This window comes from Natrix helvetica (genome assembly GCF_964273705.1).
Source record: "Natrix helvetica genome assembly, chromosome: 2".
NCBI classification, from domain to species: domain Eukaryota; kingdom Metazoa; phylum Chordata; class Lepidosauria; order Squamata; family Natricidae; genus Natrix; species Natrix helvetica.
In genome coordinates, this window is record NC_138552.1 from 238,336,955 (window position 1) to 238,361,592 (window position 24,638).

General features: G+C 36.8%; 2 protein-coding genes across 7 annotated transcripts in view; one reads left to right on the forward strand and one right to left on the reverse strand.

Annotated features, from left to right (window-relative positions):
* CDC42BPA (CDC42 binding protein kinase alpha) overlaps nt 1–4,594 on the forward strand; it is a 157,026-nt gene extending 152,432 nt beyond the window's left edge. For all 6 annotated transcript variants that reach the window (XM_081941643.1, XM_081941642.1, XM_081941644.1 and 3 more), the window contains one exon: nt 367–4,594. In XM_081941643.1, the coding sequence (XP_081797769.1) occupies nt 367–498 (132 nt within the window). In that variant the 3' untranslated portion in view covers nt 499–4,594. The remainder of the gene's footprint in view (nt 1–366) is intronic.
* Nucleotides 4,595–13,356: 8,762 nt separating this feature from the next.
* COQ8A (coenzyme Q8A) overlaps nt 13,357–24,638 on the reverse strand; it is a 72,661-nt gene continuing 61,379 nt past the window's right edge. Inside the window, exons 7-15 of the mRNA XM_081941647.1 lie at nt 24,068–24,153; nt 23,579–23,719; nt 21,829–21,910; nt 20,742–20,835; nt 20,341–20,482; nt 17,986–18,093; nt 16,177–16,242; nt 14,763–14,849; nt 13,357–13,995 (exon numbers count right to left, since the gene is read on the reverse strand). Of these exons, the coding sequence (XP_081797773.1) occupies nt 13,708–13,995; nt 14,763–14,849; nt 16,177–16,242; nt 17,986–18,093; nt 20,341–20,482; nt 20,742–20,835; nt 21,829–21,910; nt 23,579–23,719; nt 24,068–24,153 (1,094 nt within the window). The 3' untranslated portion in view covers nt 13,357–13,707. The remainder of the gene's footprint in view (nt 13,996–14,762; nt 14,850–16,176; nt 16,243–17,985; nt 18,094–20,340; nt 20,483–20,741; nt 20,836–21,828; nt 21,911–23,578; nt 23,720–24,067; nt 24,154–24,638) is intronic.

Below are 24,638 nucleotides of genomic sequence, written 5' to 3' on the forward strand. Positions count from 1 at the left end.
TTGGCAGATTGTAAATATAAACATATATTCTACTGCCTTACATGGACTCAAATGTCAAGAGCCCCCAAAAGACCTTCTAGAAAGTTGCTTTTAGAAATGTATAATGTGCTGTTTGTTTTCATCCTTCCAAGACTAATGCACTTGGGCAACAAAAATTAGGAACATTCTCTGGATAAGGAAGAATGGATATTCTTCACTGCCTATTTTTGATAAGAGTTGCTACCCAGGCAGAGAAAGGAGAGATACCACTTGGCATTCCGTTCCTTCCTTGTTTCTTGCTTCTATAGGTTTCCAAGCCTCCCTGTTTCCATTTGTTGCTGCACTATTCTTCACTAATATGTTCTCTTCACGTGTTTTGGGCTGCAGGACTCTGACTCTCCAAGGCATTCTACAGCTTCCAACAGTTCCAACCTGAGCAGCCCTCCCAGTCCCATTTCTCCTCACAAGACCAAGAGCCTCTCCCTGGAGAGCTCGGACCACGTGAGTTGGGACTCATGAACTGCTTCGGCACTCAGATTTGACATCTCAGCAGCTTTTGGTCCCCATGATTCTCCATTTGCTCTCATTCTCATCTCCTCTCAGCTTCCCTACAAGAATCAAACTGTGGGTGGGTGGGGGGAGGAAGAGAGTGTATGTGCCATAATTGGCACCAGTAGCGCAATTCTCTTCCCCTCCTAATAGTAGCCAGCAAACAAAAGAAAATCTTGGTGGAGGGCAGCACGGAGTTGTTATATGAGAAATATTGGTATATTTCTATTATTATCAATTTTATTTCATAGGATTATGAAATTCCATTGTATGGCATATTATGCAATACACCACACTCCAAATAAAACATGGTAGTGTAGGCTGATATACACAATATGTAACAGGAAACCAGATAGATTTGCTTTGGTACAAGTAGACCCATATTATATTTTTTCAGGAATAAATACAGTAACATCCTCCATGTTCGATGATAGGGTGAAAATTGCCCTGCTAAGGAAGATACACGTGCTTTCAGACACTCTGAATGTCAGTCTGATTGCTACCAGTAAATCTTATTGATTGGGGGGGGGGGGGGAAATGCATATTTTACTATAATAGAGTTTAAGTAAATACACAAAATTAAGAGTTAGTACATATGTATATAATAAAAGAAAAAGCAGCATTGTAATGCAGCAGAAGATGGATTCCTATTTAAGAAATCCTTTAATTTAAAATTTGTGGTGTTCCTTTTTTCATACTGAATAAACTATGGATTGAGGGTGTGATCTGAATTTAGAACATGGCACTGGATAAAAATCATACAGCCTAGATGAAGACTCCATCCTCACAATTTTTGTTCTGTGACATTTCCTCATCAGTAGAAAAATGAAAGCCATAAGCATCACTTTAAATTATCTCTTCCTGTTTTCCACCTGTTCTTTATTTTACAAGGAAAACCTATTGTTTACTAGTACACGGATGAAAGTAAACTGAAGGGTGTCCAAACAATTATAAAATCTCCTCAGCTGAAGTAAATGCAAATAGAAATGAATGAGCTTTTGGAAGATTAGGGCTAGGCTTTCAAACCCATTTTGCCTTTTAATCACCACAAGATCTTAAGTAACTTTCTTAGTTAACTAACTACATTCATTGAATACAAGGATCATTCAGTCCAAAATAGAAGTGTGTCGTTTGTTCTTGATCACTGAAAGTTGACATGCCGCTTGTAGAGTTGTACTTTGCTAAATTATTCAAGACTTCTAAAGATTTTCATTTGAGGTCATCTGTTCACCCATTCTGGTCCAGAATGCCCATTGTCTTTGATGTAGAATTCTGGTGGTTGAATCTAATAGAGAAAGCTTAATCAGAGCACAGCATTTCTGTCTGAATAGTCGAAATCCATCATCGCCTAGAAAAGCAGTGGCAAAAACAACATACAGATGGAGGGGAAAGGCAACCCCTTTTTTCTTCCATGCTATTGAATAAAATGAGTACAGTTTGCATTTTCACAATCGATGAATGTGATTTTTCTTCTTAGAATCATTGCTTCTTTAGGCTAGACTTAAGCTCAAGTGGATAAAGTTGGTGGTTTTTTTAAAAGATAATAGTTTCTACAAGTTTTGTAATATATCATGGGTATTGTCAAACAATTACAGTTAACATCAGTGGAAAAACAACAAATCTGTAACAGTTTCCTATGTCACCTCTGAAAAATCATCAGCTACAATCACACCAAATTCTGATTAAGTACTGAAAGATAGAGATCATTGTCTCTAATCATCTAGGTGTATTCAGTCTGTTATTTCTGTGTCTTTGTTTGCATTTAGCTCTCTTATGCTGGGGAATAATTGGGAGTAGGAGGCAAACTTAGAACTTTGCTATTAAGCATGGTATCTTAAGCCTGTCTGTTGAATTGACTTTATTAAGAATATCAGAATTGTATGCTTTGTCATAAGTAAGAAACAGAAGATTTTAATTTCAGAGCTACCACTTAAACATATACTAAAGGAATTTCCTGCAAGTCTTTTCTGAGGAATTGAGTCACAGCGACAAGAACAGCATATAAAATTTATTAGCTCTCGTCTCCTTTGACAGTCACTATTCCAAGATCCTGTTTCAACCCCTTCAGTCTTTCCTACAGTGGTGCTCTTGTCATTGTCCTTGCTCCATACCATGGCAAAAAGGTTAGCATTCCCTCCCCCTCCTATTGGCTGTTGTTTTTTTTAAAGGCTTCTGGGTCTAGCTTTAAACTGCACCTGGCTTGCAGAATTATTTACTACAAGAAATGATCTTGGAAGCCCTCAACAAGTCCTATGGCAATCAAGCTGTTTCACTTGAAGACATTGTTGTCACACATGCAAACAAGAGCTAAGGGGAAGGAATTGCAGATTAGAATTAGTTTTACATAACATCAAACTATTTAATAAATGTAAATACTGCCCATCATTAGGATTTGTGAACTTACAAAGCCAGTATTGATAAGATTATTGGGTACTTTTTTCCGACTGTACAAACACTCTTAAATCTCTTCAAGAGTTAGCTAGTAAAGTTGAGGTTTCCAGCGGTGCATTTCTGTTTTCATTCCTACATGATTCTGTTTCTCCAGGCACTTTCATGTGCTCCGATTGAATCCTGACCAATTTGATTAGGATCTCTTTTGTATGCAGCTTGAAGCTATGCTGGCCCTTAAATGAGAAGCTTGTTTTGAATTGATTCAGGCACTTCATTCATTGCCCTGTTATATTTAAGAGGTTCAATAAATCAGATTGTAATTATAACTGAACCTTAGATGGTTCACCTCTTGAGAGTCTGTGTATTTAAAATAGGAACAATCTATACATAACATTCATGTTTCTTTTCAGAATATAGTTCTATTGTATAATTTTATTCTTCTGAATCAGCCTTTCATTAATGGTTTTGTCTAAAATTTGACTGACAGGTTATTTTGTATTCCTATTTATCTCTTTTCTTTTCTTAGAACAGCAGAGTTGGGGGGGGGGAATTCACTATAACATTTATGTTAAACTCAGGTATTTGGAAACAGACTAATGTTTTAATATGACACATATTAATGCAATAATGTACTTTTGGGTATGTGATTCACCAGAGATACATCTTAAGTTGCAAACAAAGCTTTTGTTCCAAAGTCAAAAACTTGGGAGATAAATTGAGTTGAGGATGGTGAATGTTAAAAATACTTGTCATTTTTCAGCTACCAGATTTCAGGGATAACAAAGACACGTGTAACAGCAGCATCAGCAGCAGAGATTATTCCTCTTTCCTTTCCTTGTCTGTTGTTTAACAAAAAGAAATTGACTTGTTAGGATTCTACCAGAGAGTTACCTCTTTATAACTAGGGTCCTTTTCTAGGTGCACAGTTTGGAGATCCCAGGAAATGCATGTGCCTTCAGAGGAAGGTTACTGAAAGGCTCCTGGCAAAATTTAGCCCAGAGCAACAGGACTAATCAAGGCACTACCCTGTCACTTTCAAAGTGTCATCAGGTGGATTTTCCTGGGAAACTAGGTTTGCAATTCTTCATCTATAGGGGCCTTCAGGAATCAGTGAAGCTGGAGATTTTACATTTTGGGAGACCACATTGCATGTTAAAGCAATTCCACACAAAAAAATCATTGTTTTCCTTTTTCATTCTGCATAAAAAACATAGTCACACTGATGAGGAAGCAATTCACAACCAAAAAATGGTATTTAACAGAATTATACCTGCCTTTTTATGTACAATTTCATATCATTTATTTTTTAAAAAAAGATATTTTTAGGGATTTTTTTTTTCATTGTAATATTGTTGTACAGTTTTGCATGGCCTAGATGTAATCACTTTTTTTGTTTTGGTTTAGAGTATAAAAGCTGACAAGTGTGTGCGTGGGAGGGGGAAGTTTCTGCTTTGGCTCTTCTCACTCGTCTGTTTGATTCATGTCCTCAGTGTTGTAGAGGACATTGTAAGATTTTCTCTGCTCCAGAACAATGATGTAGATTCTATTGCACAGAAATATTTAAGGTGGATCAGTCAAAGGTGTAATAAGTGGCAGACCACCAATATTTTACATTGATAACACTTAATATTAATCTACTTTGATGTATTGCAATAAAACAGGGAAATACTAGAAATTCAGATCGTTTGTCTTCTTTTCCCTTTCCCCCTCAGATCAATTTTATGGTAAGAATGGGCCCATAAATTCAGCTATTGAAATCTTAATTTCTTACGTTAGAATTGCTGGGCCAGGAAACTTTAGGGAGCGGTCGCTCTCTTCCAAAGCATCTACTTAATTTAAACCATAGACTAATCATACTTTGCCATTCTGTTCTTGTTTGCTCAATGCTGCTGAGCATTAAGCTCATCGTATTTTTTTCTCCAGCATATGGTTTGCAAGCAATGAATCCAGATGCATATTGAATAGAGCTTAATGAATGACTATTAGAAGGACAAACAACTTAAAACTGTAAGGACAATATTAATTTGCTCTTGTTTACTGATACACTGCAACAATCAAATAGAAAACAGGAAATTATTGTGAGATCCTATAGATGCAGCTTTTTAGTTAGGAAAAATAGAGCAGAACTATGAGGGCATTTTCTTTTTGTTAAAACCTTGCCATCTCCACTCCAGTCCACTTCCATCATAATACTATTTGCCCAGTACGCTATTTACAGTAGTTTATTTTATAGGAAACCATTAGGAAGGATGTCTGATACAGTTGCTAAATATCATAGTTGCAATGCACATTATTCCTGCACACAAACTTTCCTGCCATTTCTAAAAACCCATAACAGAAAAGCCCATGCCTTTTTCTATGGCAATGATATTGTTAAATATCCTGATGGTGCTAACATCAAACTGCTGGACCACTTTTGTCTAGACAAAATCAAGCATGCTTTGTCTTAAAAATAATTTAAATCCACATAACTTACATAGTATGGCTATTGTCTTTGACTGTGAAGATATAACAACATGCAGAACTTCAGTCATGAGATGTTCAGAGAATTTAGTGACAGCATCATTACAGTATGTATTTCTGATTTGCTTTGACATAGACCTGTGTTTCACTGAGTCTCTCCTCTTGTTTGGAAAATCATTTAATAAGTGATGCACAAAGCACTGTCAGGTCAGGTGAAAGCAACCAGAACCACTCATGAATAGTCCCAAACAGAAGCTTTATTGCTAGTCATCCATATTACAAGAATCTCACCAGACTTACAACATTTCCTTGGGAACAGTCAGATAAAGGGCATCAAGGACAAGCACATTTGAACTTTCCTGTGGCTGGTGAGTGGAGCTGTTGGCTGGAAGGGGGGAAGCAGAGAGACAAAGAGTAGTAGATAATGGCCCTTTAATTCCATTTCATTTGAACTTTCCTGTGGCTGGTGATTGGAGCTGCTGGCTGGAAGGGGGGAAGCAGAGAGACAAAGAGAAGTAGGTAGTGGCCCTTTAATTCCATTTCATTTGAACTTTCCTGTGGCTGGTGATTGGAGCTGCTGGCTGGAAGGGGGGGGGGGGAGCAGAGAGAAAAAGAGGAGTAGGTAGTGGCCCTTTAACTCCATTTCATTTGAACTTTCCTGTGGCTGGTGATTGGAGCTGCTGGCTGGAAGGGGGGAAGCAGAGAGACAAAGAGGAGTAGGTAGAATCATATGTCCATAAACCAAAATAGTAATAATACATTCTGGATTAGAGCGCTTGAAATTGTGATTTTATTTTATTTCAAAATGACTGGTTTAGTTCAATGTAATAGTTGTCTTGCACCTGTCTTTCGCAGTACTCTTTTCAAATTTGGATACTGTCCCCTTTGTAAACAAATTACTAGTCTACATAGACAGATTACCTATCTAGAATCTCTAATCTGTGCTCTCCAAGCAGAAATTAGGTGTCCAATTCAGCCATTCCACTCTATGGAGATGCCACGCTATCAGCCCCCCCCCCCCGCAAAGATCCTGCAGGAGAAGAGCAGCCTGCAAAGATATAGTGCCCTTGCTGACCCTAATGGGGACACTAAAGAGACAGTCCAAAGAGACACTAAAGAGTTGTGATAATGATGACTCAAATAAGCAGGGGATCGTGGTCCAAAATGAAGAACTTACTTCGGAAGGGCGAAATGGGGAACCAGGTATCACACATCAGTCACACAAGAAGAGCAAGGTATGCAAAAAGAGAAGTCACTTCTGGTTGGTGATTCAATCATAAGGGATGTAAATTTAGGAAATGATATGGAGGTTTTAAAAGAGGTCAGGTGTCTGCCAAGTGCTACTGCCAGCAGAGACAAGAGGTGTATTCTTAAGATACTCAAGAATGCAAGTAAGGACTGTGATGTTGATGCTATTATACATTTTGGCACAAATGATCTGTCCCAAAAAGATGTACTTTCTGTGAAGAATGATTTCCAGAGCTTGGGGTATGAACTTAGTAGTATAGGCTGTAGGCTTATCTTTTCAGAGGTTTTACCAGTATATAAGGAACAAAAAGGGAAGGGCCAGGGTGTAGCAGAGTTTAATGTGTGGCTAAAGGAGTGGTGTGAAAGGGAAGGCTTTGGTTTTATTAGTCATGATGTCTGCAGCTAGTCCAATGAAAAACTGTACAAAAGAGATGGCTTGCACCCATCCAAGAAAGGGACTGAGTTACTTGGCATTAAATTCACAGATTTTCTGGATAAACATTTAAACTGAACAGCAGGGACAAAGAATTAATTGATATGGAACATTTCTGCCCCCAGCAATCTAAAATTCATAGGGTTATCAATGCATGTAACACAGATGTTTGTGCGGGTACGATTATCACTCCCGCTGTCAAGCAAAATCAATCGTTTAATAGTGAGTACCATACCATGTGCATGAATCATACAAGTGGCAAGAAAATAGGGCAGTCAGGCATAACACAGGTTATGTAGACAGTAAACACAGGGTCAATCAAAATGGATTCAAATGTCTATACACCAATGCACAGAGTATGAGGAATAATGAGGGCGAATTAGAAATTCAAGTAAAAGAGGGCAGATACGATATTGTTGCCATTACAGAAACTTGGTGGGATGAAACTGACAAATGGAACATACAGCTAGAAGGATTTAAATTATTTAAAAGAAATAGACCAAATAAAAGAGGAGGTGGAGTTGCATTATATATAAGAAATAATTACCTCTCTACAGAAATAAAGCACAACAATGATGAGAACTATCTTGAATGCATTTGGGTCAATATTAAAGGTTGTGGGGGAAATGACATTGCCATAGGTCTATACTACAGGCCACCCAACCAAGCAGAGGAAGTAGATGAACTTTTTGCTTGTCAGCTAACTAAGGTATGTAGGAAGCACACCACAATAGTAGTGGGGAATTTTAACTACCCTGACATCAACTGGGAAACAAAATTCTGCACCACGTGGAAGATCCAACCGGTTCCTAACAAACCTAGCAGACAACTTTGTTTCCCAAAAAGTAGAGAAGGGAACAAGGGGATCAGCCATATTGGACATAATTCTCACTAACAGAGAGGAAATGATAGAAAGTGTTGAAGCCACAGGAACCCTGGGGGCAAGTGACCATGCAATATTGGAATTCAACATTATCCAAACACAAGTAGTAGAAAAAGTCAAACTACAGTCTTGGACTTTAAGAGAGCTAATTTCAATACACTTGGAGAGAGCTTGGGAAAAATTCCATGGATGAGAATCCTCAAGGGGAAAACTCCTCAAGAAGCTTGGGAAGTGAGATTAAAAAAGCCCAGTCTAGCACAATACCAATGAAGAAGAAAAATAACAGCTCCCAAAAGAAACCAGCATGGCTGCATAAAGAACTCTCTGACAAATTGAAAGACAAAGATAAGTAAAAAAAGTGGAAAGGGGGGGGGGGGGGAATAACTAAGGCAGAATATCAGCGAATAGCCCAAGCATGTAAAGATGAAGTGAGGAAAGCTAAGCCTCACAATGAAGAAAGGCTTGCCACAAAAGTAAAAAATAACAAAAAAAGCTTCTTCCAACATGTTAAAAACAAGAAAAAAGTTAAGGAAACAATTGGTCCATTGCTGGGAGAAAGTGGCAAGAAGGTGACAAGCAACAGGGAGAAAGCAGAACTATTTAACTCATATTTTGCATCTGTCTTTACACAAAGGGATAAAACAGTCCAACCTATCAAAAGCAGCACCACAAAAATCAGATTAGGAACACAAGTTGAAATAGGCTAACTGTCTACCCTAGACAAGTTCAAATCATCAGGACCGGATGGATTACACCCCAGGGTTCTGAAGGAACTGGCAGACAAGCTCTCACACTGAACTATATCTTTCAGAGATCCTGGAGCACCGGGGAACTACCAGAGGACTGGAAAAGAGCTGATGTGGTTCCCATCCTCAAAAAAGGAAAAAAAAACAGATCCAGGAAACTACAGACCTATCAGCCTGACCTCAATACCAGAAAAGATTCTGGAAAAGATAAGCAACGAATTAGCGAACATCTAAAAGCAAACAAAGTAAAGCCAACATGGGTTTGTCAAAAATAAATCATGACAGACTAATCTTATTGCATTATTTGATAATGTGACAAAATTAGTGGACCAGAAGAATGCCGTCGATATAGTTTACTTGGACTTCAGTAAGACATTTGATAAGGTAGACCATAACCTACTACTAGATAAAGTAGAAGAATGTGGGTTGAACAGCATCACCACCAGATGGATTCATAACTGGCTGACCAACCGCACTCAACGTGTAGTTCTCAATGGAACTGCATCTTCATGGAGGGAAGTATGCAGTGGAGTACCCCAAGGCTCTGTTTTGGACCCAGTACTCTTCAATATCTTCATCAATGATTTGGATGAGGGAATAAATGGAGAACTCATCAAATTTGCAGATGACACCAAGCTGGCAGGAATAGCCAACACTCCAGAAGATAGGCTAAAGATACAGAAGGATCTTGACAAACTTGAACATTGGGCACTATTTAATAAAATGAAATTCAATGGTGAAAAGAGTAAGATTCTACATTTAGGCAAGAAAAACAAAATGCACAGGTACATTATAGGTGGTACCTTGCTCAACAGTAGTAACTGTAAAAGGGGTCTTGGAGTCCTAGTGGATAATCATTTAAATATGAGCCAGCAGTGTGCAGCAGCTGCCAAAAAAGCCAACACAGTTCTAGGCTGCATAAACAGAGGGATAGAATCAAGATCACGTGAAGTGTTAATACCACTTTATAATGACTTGGTAAGGCCAGACTTGGAATACTGCATTCAGTTTTGGTCACCACGATGTAGAAAAGATGTGGAGACTCTAGAAAGAGTGCAGAGAAGAGCAACAAAGATGATTAGGGGACTGGAGACTAAAACATGAAGAAAGGTTGCAGGAACTGGATATGTCTAGTTTAATAGAAAGAAGGACTAGGGGAGACATGATAGCAGTGTTCCAATATCTCAGGGATTGCCACAAAGAAGAGTCAAACTTCTCCAAGGCACCTGAGCGTAGAACAAGAAGCAATGGGTGGAAACTAATCAAGGAGAGAAGCAACTTAGAACTGAGGAAAAATTTCCTGACATTTAGAACAATTAATCGGTGGAACAACGTGCCTCCAGAAGTTGTGAATGCCCTAACACTGGAAGTCTTTAAGAAGATGTTGGATAGCCATTTGTCTGAAACAGTATAGGGTTTTCTGCCTAGGCAGGGGGTTAGACTAGAAGACCTCCAAGGTCCCTTCCAACTCTGCTATTGTATTGTATGGTAAGGATCCTGGGGGGGCTTATTTTTTGGACAAGCAGGAAGAAAGTGGTTTTCTTCTCTTGGCATTAAATTTTTCAAATACATCAAATAGTTTATTCCTTGTAAATAAGATTGTAAATTTTTTTGATTAAGGGCATTTGGATAATCACATCTGGAAGGGTGATACTTTATACAGTAATGTTAAGCGGATTCCTATTGGCAGTTAATATTTTTGGTTTAACAAGCCCCTTGTCAGCTTTTTATACTCTTAGTAATGCTCATATTCCATCTTTTCACACATTTCATCTCCCTCTAACTCTCTAATATTGCAGTAGAGTACAGAATTTTAAAATGTTTATTTCCTGTTGAATGAAATGAAGTCTGTAGTGGTCTATCGGAACAATGCACCATACAAATAATGCTTTATAATGTACAAAAATCTATTCATTTTTCTATGAACTTAGGACCTGAATTCCATGATATCCTTTCCATGATATCACTTTAATACCATCAATTATGCACTATATGAATAACACAGTAAACAACTCCAAAGAAATAAGATCAATTTATCTAAATGCATAGAACCATCTGCAAGATATTTTAGGCAACAAGAGTGAGCTTTAGGACCAATAAAATAATAAAATGATAAAATAGACACCTTTCCCAAATCCTTGCTAATTTGAAAATGAACTATCATATTGAAAGACAAATATGAATCAATTAAAAAATAATCATACTATAGATTGGTGGGAAATATGACTAATTTATGCACTTTACTTCAGCAGCAATTTGTGTTTTAAGGTACTGGCGAACATAGAAAACTGTCCACAAAACCTGCTTGCTATCGTTAAAACCTTTTTCTCACAATCACTTCTGTGCATTAGGAGATAAACCAAAATTGATGTAAATTGGAATAAATAATGGCAGACCTGCTGAAGTTCTATCATATTATTGGAAAGACATTTTTTTAACTACTGGTGTATCTACAGCAAAACCCTTTTTCTCTATCACCCATTATTCTAAATTTTAGTAGGAAAATTGATTTAGGTAAGAGAAAGTGGGAAATATTTGTTATTACTTCTTTCCTGCAGGATTTATACTTTCTGGTGAAGCATAAAGGTATAAATTCAATTGATTTATTGTTAACGCATTCGGTAACAGAATTAACCATCTTAAGCAGAAAATGTTAAAAGCATTAGTTCAGAATTCAGCTAAAGAATGTTGCAGTTAAACTTTCTGGTTTCAAAGCAGGTATTTACTTCAGTTATTCCAGGGCACAAGGTAACTCTTGCTGTAACTGATTATATGCCATCATTTTTGAGTCTCAGCAGCCACATAAAATACGTATATTTTCTCCAGGATGATCTACCCCTAACATCTTCTTTCAAATCTCCAAAAGTGGCATTCATCGCCACTATACGTAGCCAAATCCATCTACCTTGTTGCTGGTCATCCTTTTTCCTTCCACCATTCTCAGCATTAGACCTTTTTTCCAGAGAGTGGAGTCTTTGCATAATATGTCCAAATTAGTTTAATTTGAACCTGGTTAATTTGTGCCCCATCTGAGAACTCCGGATGGATTTGTTCAGTTTGTTTTCTTGGCTGCCCATGGTATTCTTAGGAGTCTTCAACAATAACCAAGTTCAAAGGCTTCCCAGCCTGCTTTCTTCAAATTCAGCTTTCCAACTTTTTTTGCTATTTCAATTCTTACTTATGTTTAGCCAAATCTTGTTCTTGGCATAAAGGGCAGTATTTTTTGACACACATTGTAGGGAAGCATCTAGTTTTCTAGAGGTTTTTGACAACTACTATCAGCTCCAGCTGCAGCAAGATCAACACAAAAGATTGTAGGAGGCACAACCCAAAACATTTGCAAAATGTCAGCTTGCCTACACTTCAGGCCATAGCAATGTATCTTTAAAGTATTTATTTTAGCAAAATAGGAAAGTCCAGATGAAGCCTGATCATGCATTCAAATCAACACATTTTCAGAATATTTAGAGGAAAAGCAGGACTACAAGATCTTTGGCAGAAAATTTCCTCTATTCTTTGTTAAGTGGGCATTGTCCATCCTCACCTGAGGCTTTTCAAGTTATTAAAACTCTTTAGGGAACGGAGTTTGACTTTGGGGTTAAATTAACAATTATTTTACATAAAGATAGAAAGGTGGTATATAAACTGAAAAATCAGGTTCCGATGAACACATGTAAATATCAAAATCTTCCTACTCAATGGATAGCGGCTGTGGTTTATTTGTATTGAATTATGTCTAACATGCTTCTCCAACTGTCTAAAGACTAAAACAAAAACAAAAAAGATTCTTATCACCGAGACAATTAATTCCACCAACACAATATTTTGCACAAGCACCTCTTTATTGCAAGTAAGTTCAAAGTTGAACAGTTACAAAATGTATTTATTTCATTATATATATATATATATATATATATATATATATATATATATATATATATATATATATATATATATATATATATATATATATATATATATATATATATATATATATATATATATATATATATATATATATATATATATATATATATATATAGCACTGAGCTATTTAAATGTAGATCATGCTTTTCAATGCAATTCTGAAACATAATTGATATTGAATATACATCTTCCGTCTTTATCAAAAGTTGCACTACCGAATATTAAGATGGAGAAATTAGAGTTTTGCTCCTGGGCTCTTATAAATGCCACTGAGCTTTGGTTTTTCTAAATCTCCATTTAACAAGTAAACCCAATTTCTGAGACAACCTTGTTAATTACATTCCTTCTACTTATAGCTCAAAAGAATCAAAGATAAGCAACCAAATTTCAAGGTAAGATGTTCTACATACACCAATGAACTGTTTTTGTCTGATTCTTTAACATCCTGTTTTGTTGAGCACCAGAGACTCCACTTATATATATTTCACACTGTTCTATAAGAAAATCCCAAACATTAGAGACTCCCACCAAATATCATACAAAAATAAGGTTTTGTTGTAAATTACATTGGCATTCTATTCTTTGCAGTATGAAACGGCAGAAGAAAGTCTTTCAACATTAGAAGGAAATTGAAAAAAAATCTTGAAGATGGGGAAAATAACATTTCAAGAAGTACAAATAAATTTTTATGCCAGCTCATTTCGATTTATGTTCCACCTCAATATTTTTTTTCTTAAAAAAAAGTCAACTCAGCTACCAATGTTAAAATATGAAAACGATCGCCAAGTTCTAGGGCAGTATGAAACATAGCAGTTCATTTTTGCCTCCACATCTTCTAAACTAGCAAACCACTATATATTTTTTTATAAAATAGGAAATACACCTAAAATCTGGTGAGAATGTTGAGAGGAACTGTACCCAACAAAAGCACAATTTCCTCAAAATTATTCTGCTTCCAGGAGATCATCTGTTGCATTGCTAAAGCAATTCTGAAGGCGTGAGAGGGAAGAAATAGTATGTGGTATGCCACAGCTTGATGATTGGGCCATATTCGTAAGACAATAATATTTAATAGTTTTTTTGTGCCACTACTCTTTTTGGGTCTTTTTACTCCAGTATTTACTGTAGGCTTCTTGAAACATATTCTTGCATGGAATTTTGGCCTTCAGCTTGGAGCATATGAGAAAAGAGCCACCCATTTTCCGATGAAGAGAATAGGTCTCTTCTGGTGGAGGGACCAACCTGTGCTTCAACATGACTGGGATTAATCCATGTATCTTTTCGGTGGTATTTTGACACCCAAAATCAAAAGGTTCATGGGATGCAAAAGCTTCTCCAAGAATAAGGACAGCATTCAAGTGAGCATCTTCCATAGCCTAATTAAAAACAAAACAGAAAGTGATTGCGATCAGCTACTTCAAGCAGGTCTATTGAAAAGAAAATATCATATACATAAATATAAAATACAATTATCAATGCACAGACCTCAAATTATGGAAAACAGCAAAGAGAAAATCCCCTAGTTTATACACCAGTTCCTCCTCCATTTATTTATTAAAATATTCAGCTGGAATCATTTCCTTGTTATATAAAATGGGAAAATTGCTGCCTTTTACTAAATTTTGAGTTTTCAATATTATGTAGAAAGTTAGCACCTGCTTCTGTAAGTGTTTGACAGCTTAACTCAGATTGTGTTTTTCTTTTTGGATTGTTTCCTATAAAAAGGCTCAATCCAAACCTTGACAGTGAAGACTCTTTTCAAGATCACCAGGACAGATGTTTCTCCTGCCATAGATTAGAGCTAAAGTACAGTTTCTGGATTGTCAAGATTTCTTAACATAACATACTAAACTATATGAGGGAAGAGAAAGAGGGTGATTTATGATTCTGCAGTTACAGTGATTTTTCAGGTTTTGGATATATACATTTTTTTATTATAAAGTAACTAAAATATATTTACAATACCCAAGGCAGGTCATAACTTTAGAGCACCCCTAATGTTTGGAAAGTTGAAAAAATTGACACCCTATAAAATAGCAGACCTATGTGTGTGTGAAGGGATATTTGTTGCATTCCCTTCTATTAACTGAGAAAACTCCACTCAGCAGTAGTGAAGTAGGGACCGTTTGGTTCTGCAACATACCTTGTTTTCGTAGCCAGTTAAAAATTTCATTTCTATTGATTTCTTTAGCACTCTCTCACTGTCCATGTCAGCAGCTGCTTTGATTAACTATAAGAGGCAAGAAATCAAAAACAAATGTAATTAGGCATTTTTTGCAGTCAAGAAAAGCATTTATTTCATAAGGAAGCAAGTCACCCTTGTAATATCTTAGCAATTCCTAAAAGGTATTGACTTTAAAAAGCAAGCGCTTCTGCTGTCTCCCAAAACATGTAAGGCAGAAATGAGAACCCAAATTTCAGGAGAAATATCTGAATATTTCTTCTGAGAGATCAGTATCAAGAAACTAAGGTAAGATTTCCAAAAGGAACACAAAAGTACCTTAAAAATAATGTGATTTTTATCACAACCTATATTAGCATCTGGATCCTGTAGAACGGGGGTGTCAAACTCACGTTGTCATGGCGGTGTCATGTGACATATCGCAACTTTTTCCCCCTTCACTAAACCAGGCGTGAGTGTGACCAGCGCAGTTTGACACCCTTGCTGCAGAACAAATATCAAATAATTGTTCATATATAGCTAATCAGACAGCCATTTTCCCTCTATGGCAATTTGATTATAATACATACATTATACTACAACCAAACTATAGGAAGACCGGCTATCACGATGTTTAGTTAAATATTAACAACTGTTTGATATTTAATATTAATATTATCCATCTGGGCTGAGAAGCATAATAGAAAAAGAAAATATGACATTTGTCACCAGAAGAAAAGTCTGGACTTAATGATTAAATATTTTTGGTTCTCTTTTAGGAGGCAAAGACAAGAAATGTAAAGTTATGTTGCCTGAAATATAAAAGAACATACTCTCAGAATTTGAAGATATACATGTAGACCTTGGGTTAAGACTTCATTCTGTTGAAATTGAGTCGAACGAATGGTACTTACAACTGAGCTGAGCAAATGGTATTTACAACTAGTCCTCAGACTTCTAAGCAGCATAGCATCCCTGCAGACACATGATTGGATCCAGGTGTCTGGCTCACGATTATAACTCCAGCGAGCGATGGTCACGTGATCTCTATTTCTGACATTCTCTGCCAACATCCCACAAACGAAGTCAACAGGGAAGCCGGCAGGAAGTTGGAAGTTGTGATCATGTGAGGCTCCTGCTTAATGATCTATGTGATACTTGATTAACAATGACAACCAGGACTGCTAGAACTGCCGTTGCTAAGCAATGCAGCCACATGATGTGCTTTATGACCATGTCTCTTAGCAATGGCAGCTCCAATTCCCACTGAACCCAAGGTCTACCTATAAATTGAATTAAAAAATTTAAAAATCACAAAAAGTATGTAACAAAAAGCTGTTATCATCTACTTGTCACAAGCCCCACAACAGGCTCTGAAGCAATTTAGAGCCCTTACTTCTATGTAGGTATCTGTGAACTTCTCATCAAAGCCACGTGTTGCTCCAAAATCCAGAAGTGCCACCTAGAAAGAGGTGTACAAAATTTTCTAAATGAAAGCAGAACTATTCCAGAGGGTTCATTTCTAAATGAACGGTCAGAAAGAACACTTAATCTCGTTTCTCAGAAGCTACATTCTACTTTTCATTGGAATGGCTGAAAAAATCCTAAAATGATACCATTACGCTATACATTACAAAATAGCACATCTTATAATAAGCATACTACTGGATAAACAGAGCAGTAAAATATTTTGCTAGCAGCTGAAGAGGCACATATAGGTAGTCCTCAACTTACAACCTTTCATTTAGAGATCGTTCAAAGTTTATAAAGGGAGTGAAAAGTTTACTTATAAGCCAGTTTTCATACAACCGCTGAAGCATCCAGATTGTCACATGATCAAAATCTGGGCACTTGACAACTGGCATGTATTTTTGACAGTTACACTGTCATGTGATTTGTAATCTTCCCAGCTGGGGAAAGCCAGATTCACTCAACCACATGATTCACTTCACAGTTGCAATGATTTGCTTAACCAGTCTGGTGCAAAAACGGTTGTAAAATGCAGCACAATTCACTGAACCAGTGTCTTAGCAATGTAAATTTCAGGCTCCATTGTGGTTGTAAGTCAAGGACTATCTGTGATACAAGTAGGCTATTTCATCTGGCAGAGCAATATTTTAACATTGGATTTAGAGACCAGGCTCTGTTGTTGTCTCTGCAGTGGAAAGCTACAGTTTACCACTTCAAATAAAGATATTCCCTGATGATATTATCAAAGACACTTCAATGACCAGAAGACACTGAACTTCAGCATAATGTGCCTCCTCAGTGATCAAGACAATCAGATCCTGCACATTATTTATCTAAGTTACCCTATAACCAGAATCAAATAGGCTTTATTCACATTTAATCCCCTTCCTTCTGCAATTATGGATGGCAAATATAAACAAATTCTTGCAGTACTTAAGTGGACTTAATGGCAGCCAATAATATGTTTTTTTTCCTAAAATGTAAGTTCAGTTAAGATCTTTACTCCTAACTAATTCATTGTTAGATGGAAAGACTACCCAGCCTCTCCAATCAATGGTATCTAGAAATTTTGTTAAATGATATGTGTCTGGAAATGATGTTTTTAATTACCAATTTTTGCACATTAGCCCTAGGGCTGCAACATATTCAGAGTAATAACAGAATTCCACCATAAATTAAACTATTACAATACAATATCTTTGGACTGAACAAGAGTTGTTTTAAGGTACATTGCATAGGTCTTGGGCTATAATTTAAAATTTGTTTTGTTCTCTTCTGTTCGCCTTCAGAGAGTAAAAGGAAGACAGAGAACATCATAAAAATACTGTTCAATATACTCCAGAAATTCTATTCTCTCACGTTTTTCCCCCAAATCCTTTTATAGTTTCCTTAGCTAGAGAACCAATATATTTTGGCATAAAATTAACATGTCATCATCCTTTTTTTCCTGAAATATGTGGATGTCAGAGGGTACAAAGCTTCTTCTGAAACACAGATCCTATGGATGGCAAGATGACAAACATTGTCTGGTGTAACCAGTGCTTTATAAGAACCAAAAAATGGCTGGAATGACTCAGAATCTTTTCGAATACTAATAGAGCCCCCTCACCCCAAAACTGATACATACTTTAAAAGCAAGTGTCCACTTGTCCTACTACAAAGCTACCGGAAATAATGTTAGGAGGCAAAAAGGAAATAAATCCTAGAGTGTGCATTTCAACTTTCAGACACTTACTTTGTGCGATTCTGGGTCGTAGAAAAAGTTCGACCAGTTTGGATCAGTCTGCATGTACCTGAACTCAAATAGCTCCCTCAGGCACAAAACCAATATGTTGTGGCAGATCTGCAAATATAATCACAAACAAAACAAAGTGGAATAGAAGTAAAAATAAATAAAGCAATATATACTAGGAGTAAACAAATAATTGGAGTTCAAGATAGGTGCTATGATTAGATTCCAATGTATGATTCAAGATGCAAAAAGCAATTTGATCTGATAAAAGATTTGACTATAATGGAGCAGGATCAAAACACCTATAGCAGCTTTCTCAGCAGTTACAGGTAAACCTAAAGGACATAAACCAGTGATGGTGAACTTATTAGGCACCAAGTGCCAAAAAGGTCATGCAGAAACGTCCTGCACACATGCACATGCTCATTAGGGCCACACTTCGAAAAAGCCAAACTTCCGAGTTCTAGTGCACATGCATGCCTAATGATCAGCTGGTTGACGCGCATGCGCACACCGGTTTTCGGCACTGATGCACATGCGAAGGACAGATTATCACATGTGTACGCACGCCAGAAAACAAACAGGCAAGGCCATGCGTGCTGGCAACATGGCTTCGCGTGCCACAGGTTCACCATCACGGACATAAACCATACAAAATTACAACTCTATAACTATAATACTGGATATATGAAATATTTCTTCTCTTTGAAGGCAGAACTTGCACGAGGAGGAAAAAAACAGTACTACTGCTTTACAGCTGTCAAATAGTTAGAGAACTTGCATCCTTCTACAGCTTGAAAATTAAAATATTCAAAAGCTTTTTTTCAAAAAGGTAGCTTTAACTAAGTCAAAAAATGCACTGCCATCTGACCATTTGCTTTTCTAGACTTTATAGTTTTTTTTTAAAAAGGGGGTTATCATTATTGCATAAGAGGGATATTCTAATAGTCTATGATACAAGAAAATAGTCCATATTATACATAGTTTTCTAATAAACACACCATCTTAGATACTCAAATTATTATAAAAAACATTTGCTTGAAACAAAACATAGACAAGTAGCAGAAAGGAAACATGGACATAAACATTTTGTTTTACCTGGAGGGGGGGTGAATAGAAAGAATGAAAGGGCATGAAAAGGGAGCTATAGTAACTGATAGGAAACCAAGAGTTGCAAATGAACAAGGGAACAAAGACTACTACAGACCACACTGAGCTAAGTTAAGACAAAATCAAATTAAGAAAAAGCAATGCATTTCAACTCTGACCCAATCTAAAATAGAAACCCAAACACGTTTTTTCATTCTCTTGCTTCCAGCAAATAAGTTGTGTGTTTTGTGGGCAACTGTGCTCACACAACACAATTCTAGTCTCACTACTTAGTTACACTTATACAGACAATAAGGCAAGCCTATACTGATAATCTTACCCAATTACTAGTATTTGTGAAAATACGCACTAGGCTGACAATTGGTACATGTTTACAGCTTCCTACAGGATATGTTAAAACACAAGGACAACTCTGTCTGCCAATGCGGGATTGTCAGACTTAATGTTAACTCTCTAATCCTTGCCATATTCAATTCCAATTCCCCCTTTGTCCTTTGCTTCAACTCTCCTCTGTCTCTTGTTTACTGACAGTACTTTTCCATCAGACTTGGACAGCTAGAATTGCCCCTAACTTGGAAACCTATATTTGGGTGCTTATGCAATAAGAAGATGATGCATTTATCATTACTTGGCCAAGGAAATAGAAGGTGAACTTTTCTGACAAGCTTGCCGTCCTCCTCACAAGGTCACAAAGCTGTTTGACAGGAACAGACATGGGGAAAAAATGTTCAGTAGCAGAGAACTGTCTGCCCAGAATATTATTTGCCCCGTATTCAGAATTATCTTCAGAGTTTTGTAAGCATTTCCTATAGCTGGAAAAGATATCTCTTTAAAACTTCAAATATATATATATTCATTCTTGGTTAATGAGTAAAATCCAACATATAATAGCCTGCAGTTTAACCTTCCAGATGAAGTTCAGTGTTTGAAATGCAGAGCTTGAAAAATCTCCAAGTACCTCAGAAAAACTTTTCACTGGAGACACAGATTTAAAGAGTTAAATCAACAGATGCAAAAAGACTTCCGTATCTTTTTACTTGAAAACTGTTCCAAGCAAAGAACTAAACTGACTCTGTAATATCCTTCCCAATGAAACAAAAGGTGCTCAACCACATAATTTGATTATTACCCTTACCAAAGCTCTAACCCACAGACTTCACAAGTGTCTCTTACAAAATGTCTGAGAAAGAAGTTAGACTGTGGTCATTTACAGATCTTCTTTTGTCATCACTGAAGATGAAAGAGTACCTCATTCCGAATTTCCTGGCTTAGATCTTCAGCCTGATCCAGTGGAAACCCCGGCACGAGTTCTGTTGTAAGGACACGCTGACCACACAACTCATCCACCACAGCAGGGACATAAAAGAAGGGATGGTCCTTGAGCAGCTCCCTGAATGGCAACAAATCAATGAAACATCTTAAAACTTCTGCGCAATTTGATCAGCAAATATTAAAAAAATGTTTTACCCAAGACATTCACTCTGTTTTGCAGTCTTTTCTTTTAGCTTCCGATACTACTTACTCCCAAAAGTTATGTTAAGATAAAATTGCATTCACAATTTGCAGCATAAATGCTATCTTGGTGTACCTCCCCAATAATGCTTCCTAAAAGAGGAAGATCGGGAACAAAGAGAGGAAGAGGATCTCACTTGAACGTCTTGGCACAGGCAGCTTCTCTCTTGTAATCACATTCCAGGGCCAGTTCTCTCCTTAGAACTTCAATCAGGTGTTCGGGGAAAAGACCTAGACGCAAAAGAAAAGGGGAGAGAAGTAGGTTTAAACTAGCATCTTGGCTTGCTTATATCTACTGTGAGATCAAAGCCATCCTCGATATGGCATACACAGGGCAAGTATGGAAACCATTGGTCATCATGTCCATTACTAGAGAAAACCACACATAAAAAAACTGGAAGTCATTTTACCTCATTCTTTCATTATCAAAATTAATGAAGGCTACAAAATAAAGGTACAAAATTGTGTTCAGTATTCTTTTTTCTATTGGCAATTTGTGGCCAAGTAGAAAAAGTCCACAAACTGCCAATAGGACAACGAATACTGTATTACACAACAAGCTAATCTTTCTCTCATCTTCTCTCTCTGTATACTTAAAACTAAGCATAAATTTTGGATGTTGGGTAACTATTTGTCTGAAGTGGTGTAGGATTTCCTGCCTAGGCAAGGAGTTGGACTAGAAGACCTCCAAGGTCCCTTCCAACTCTGTTATTCTATTCTATTATTAATGCTGTGTTCTTTTACAGATGTGGTCATTTTTCAGATACCTAAAGCATAAGTACACAGTGGCTAAAGCCATAAATAATGCATCTTAATTTTTATGCTAAAATTGTCTTTTGAACATTTTATACGGCTATTCATTTCACAGTGATTATTCTGAGCAATACAAAAAAAAAGGTTAAAAGAACAATAAAATAATAATTCACATAACCAAAGTTCAACGTCAAGGAATTTTTTTTACAACCAACCAGCAGAGATCATTAACATCCCTACAGGAACAACCAGGCTTTAAGTGTCTCACAGAAGGCTAACAGTGTGGGGCCTATCCAAATCTCCTTACTCTGTTACGCTGTAGATAACAGTGGGAAACACTTCTCAAAAACATAAAGGCTTCCCCAATTGCACAATCTGTTTTAGGAGTATCACTTAGAAGAGGAAAACAGATCAACTCTTTCAACACAAACCTCTGAAACCCAACATTCCCTCCCTCTTGAACAATTTTACCTTCTGGAAGAACATTGCTCATACTCAAGACAGTCATCAGGTTGCTGACATCACTGTTAATGCTATGGGCCACTCCTGGATACTGCAAGACAGAAAAGGACAACGATGAGCAGAGAATTGATTCTGAATCTTAATATCCTTTAAATTAGTGGTGGGAAATCTGCAGTGTTCCTAATAGTGCAAAGCCACAACCGAGCAGTCCCAGGTAATATGTCAATAATAAAGAGATATGTTTTTCCAAGTATTTCTAAGGTCACTCCTTTTTTGCCCACATAAAGCATCTAATTATGCATCTACGTAACTTAAATATTATTCTTCATTTAAGTCTAAAAAATATAATAATGGTTTGGACTCGGCATAGAAAAAATAACAGAGGATCTTAAGAGGCTGTTTACTACCAACTCTGATCATTGGCCAATCTAGCTTTATAATACCTATACTGACTGCTAGCAGACTTACAAATGCAAGGCTTACCCACTATTTTCTGGAGAGGTATATGAAAGATATTAAGATCTTTGCTTATAAATTATGTCTTCTGTGGGTGGTGGGAGGGGGGGGGAATGGCATTTCATATTTAATTATCAAGTAACAAAGGGTCAGCACAAAATCCTTTATAAGGGTTCTTTATGTTCAGAATAATCTCTTTTCTATTATGCCGTTGTATAAGTAGAAACCCTGAGGTAGAAAACGCAGATTACTCTGCTGCCTCCTTTTTTTTTTTAAGAGTGAAAAGCCACCTTCACATTTCAATATTTTTGCTCCAGGTGGTTCACTGACTCAAACAGTTTAAAGAACATTTTAATTCCTCCCATCTTAACTTAGATTGCTGGATTTAAAAAAAAAATACTGTTGAAAAACAAGTAGCAATGTAACCACTGATAGAAATGAACTCCCAAAGAATCAAGAATTATGCCAAGTACAATGCCAGGATTTCCATACACAGAATGGTTTGCATTAGTTGTTCTCAGAATTAGATACCAGATGCAAATTCAGATAATCAATTAGATGAACAGGCATGGAAAGTTAATACACATGAACCAATCTCTTGCAATTGTCACAGCCAAAGAATAAATCTAAGATCATATCACAATCAACCTCAAGCTGTGAGGGCATGAGCCTGATGCAGTCTAAGCTGCCCAATAAAGCAGCTTATTTTCCCCTTACCCACTCTGATTTCACCATAAAAGGAAAAGGCAGATGCAGTTACTATGCTTAACTGGCAACAAATAAGTATTGCCTTATATATAAAGAATGTTCAACCCAATTGCTTATTCTAAAGTTAAGATGAAATATGGGACATTTTTTAACAAAGTGGTTAATTTTTTTTCTTAGATTCCAGAATGTTTCAAATGAAATAATCATCAAATAGTACTCAGATTCTGATCGTTACCAGTGCATGTTTGTGTTATTTTTCTTTCAAATAAGACAAAAATGGTTTCCTATTAACCTCATCTGGAGTGTTTTTTCAACTTCCCATTTTATATCTTTTCTTTGGGATTTTTGATTTAATTTATTTCATTGGAGGTATACAGGTGCATGTCTTTTTGAATTCTATTTCTAATGTGAAAGTTGTACGGTGCTTTTCCTAAATATCAGAAGGCTAAACATGGCAAGGAGCTCAGGGACTCTGGTATCCTCCAGCCAGTAGACCCATCAAACAGCTAGAAACATTATCCCCAGCAGCAATATTACTGCCAAATATATGATCAGAAAACACATTTGGGATAAACACTGAAGCTACCAGCCCCACCTGGATTTTCATGGCAACTTCTTTGCCGCTCTTCAAACGAGCTAAGTGAACTTGTCCAATAGAAGCTGCAGCAAAAGGTCGCTCTTCAAAAGACTCCAATTTATCACGCCAGTTAGGGCCAAGATCATTGTTCAATGTTTTCTAGCAGCAAAATAAAAACAAAAAAAATTACATTATCTAAATATAAATTAAGCTTTCTTATATACTAAGGTATGGACTATTTTAAACAAACATCAACAATGTGTTTCAAAGCCAATGGCAATTTATTTGCACGATATGTCCCACAACTGTTCCTTACAAAGCAGAGAGCTAATATTAAAAAAGAAAAAAAGGCTGAGCATTTATGGCTACAATCTAGCAAGAATAGGCCCTGTGTTTCACCCATTTGCCTAAGAATACCAGAGTCTGCATAAGCAGACATTGTATAAATGATGTGGTCTGATTTGTTCCCAAGTTTTCACCTCTCATGTTCCTAAACCAGTGACTTACTATCATTTGCTTTAAAGGCATGAAGTCTGCACTCTGCCGAACGCGTTCAAAAATCTTTTGGAGTTGTGGGTTGATGAAAGCGTCATCTAGAGAAAAGAATGGAAACAAAAACCCAACAAGGATCAGTTATACAGTGACAAAAACATGGTGCAGCCCACAATTATAAAAGGCTTTATTTCCAATCTCTCTTATTGATCTCAAGTCACAGCCAAGCATTTTAACTTGTTCATTGTATGATAGGAACATAATGTATATTGTACATTATGGTTTTCTTATCCTCAGCACAAATAACACCACAGAAGATCATGCACGTTCTATGTGTTAAATCAAAATACTGAGCAACAGTTAGGAAGCCATTTTGTTATTAAGAAGGATTACCAATACAGTGTATGTAAGAGTAGATATTTTGCACAATTTATACTCATTCTGCTAGTCATAGTGACAGGATCCTTACTTCTGAGCTATCCCTAGGTATTATTTTATTGCATTTTCATCAAGCCATCTGTGTGTCTTTGTGTGTGTGCCTATGAGATGGGGTGGGCTGTCTGAGTAACAGGTCCAAATTCACCCA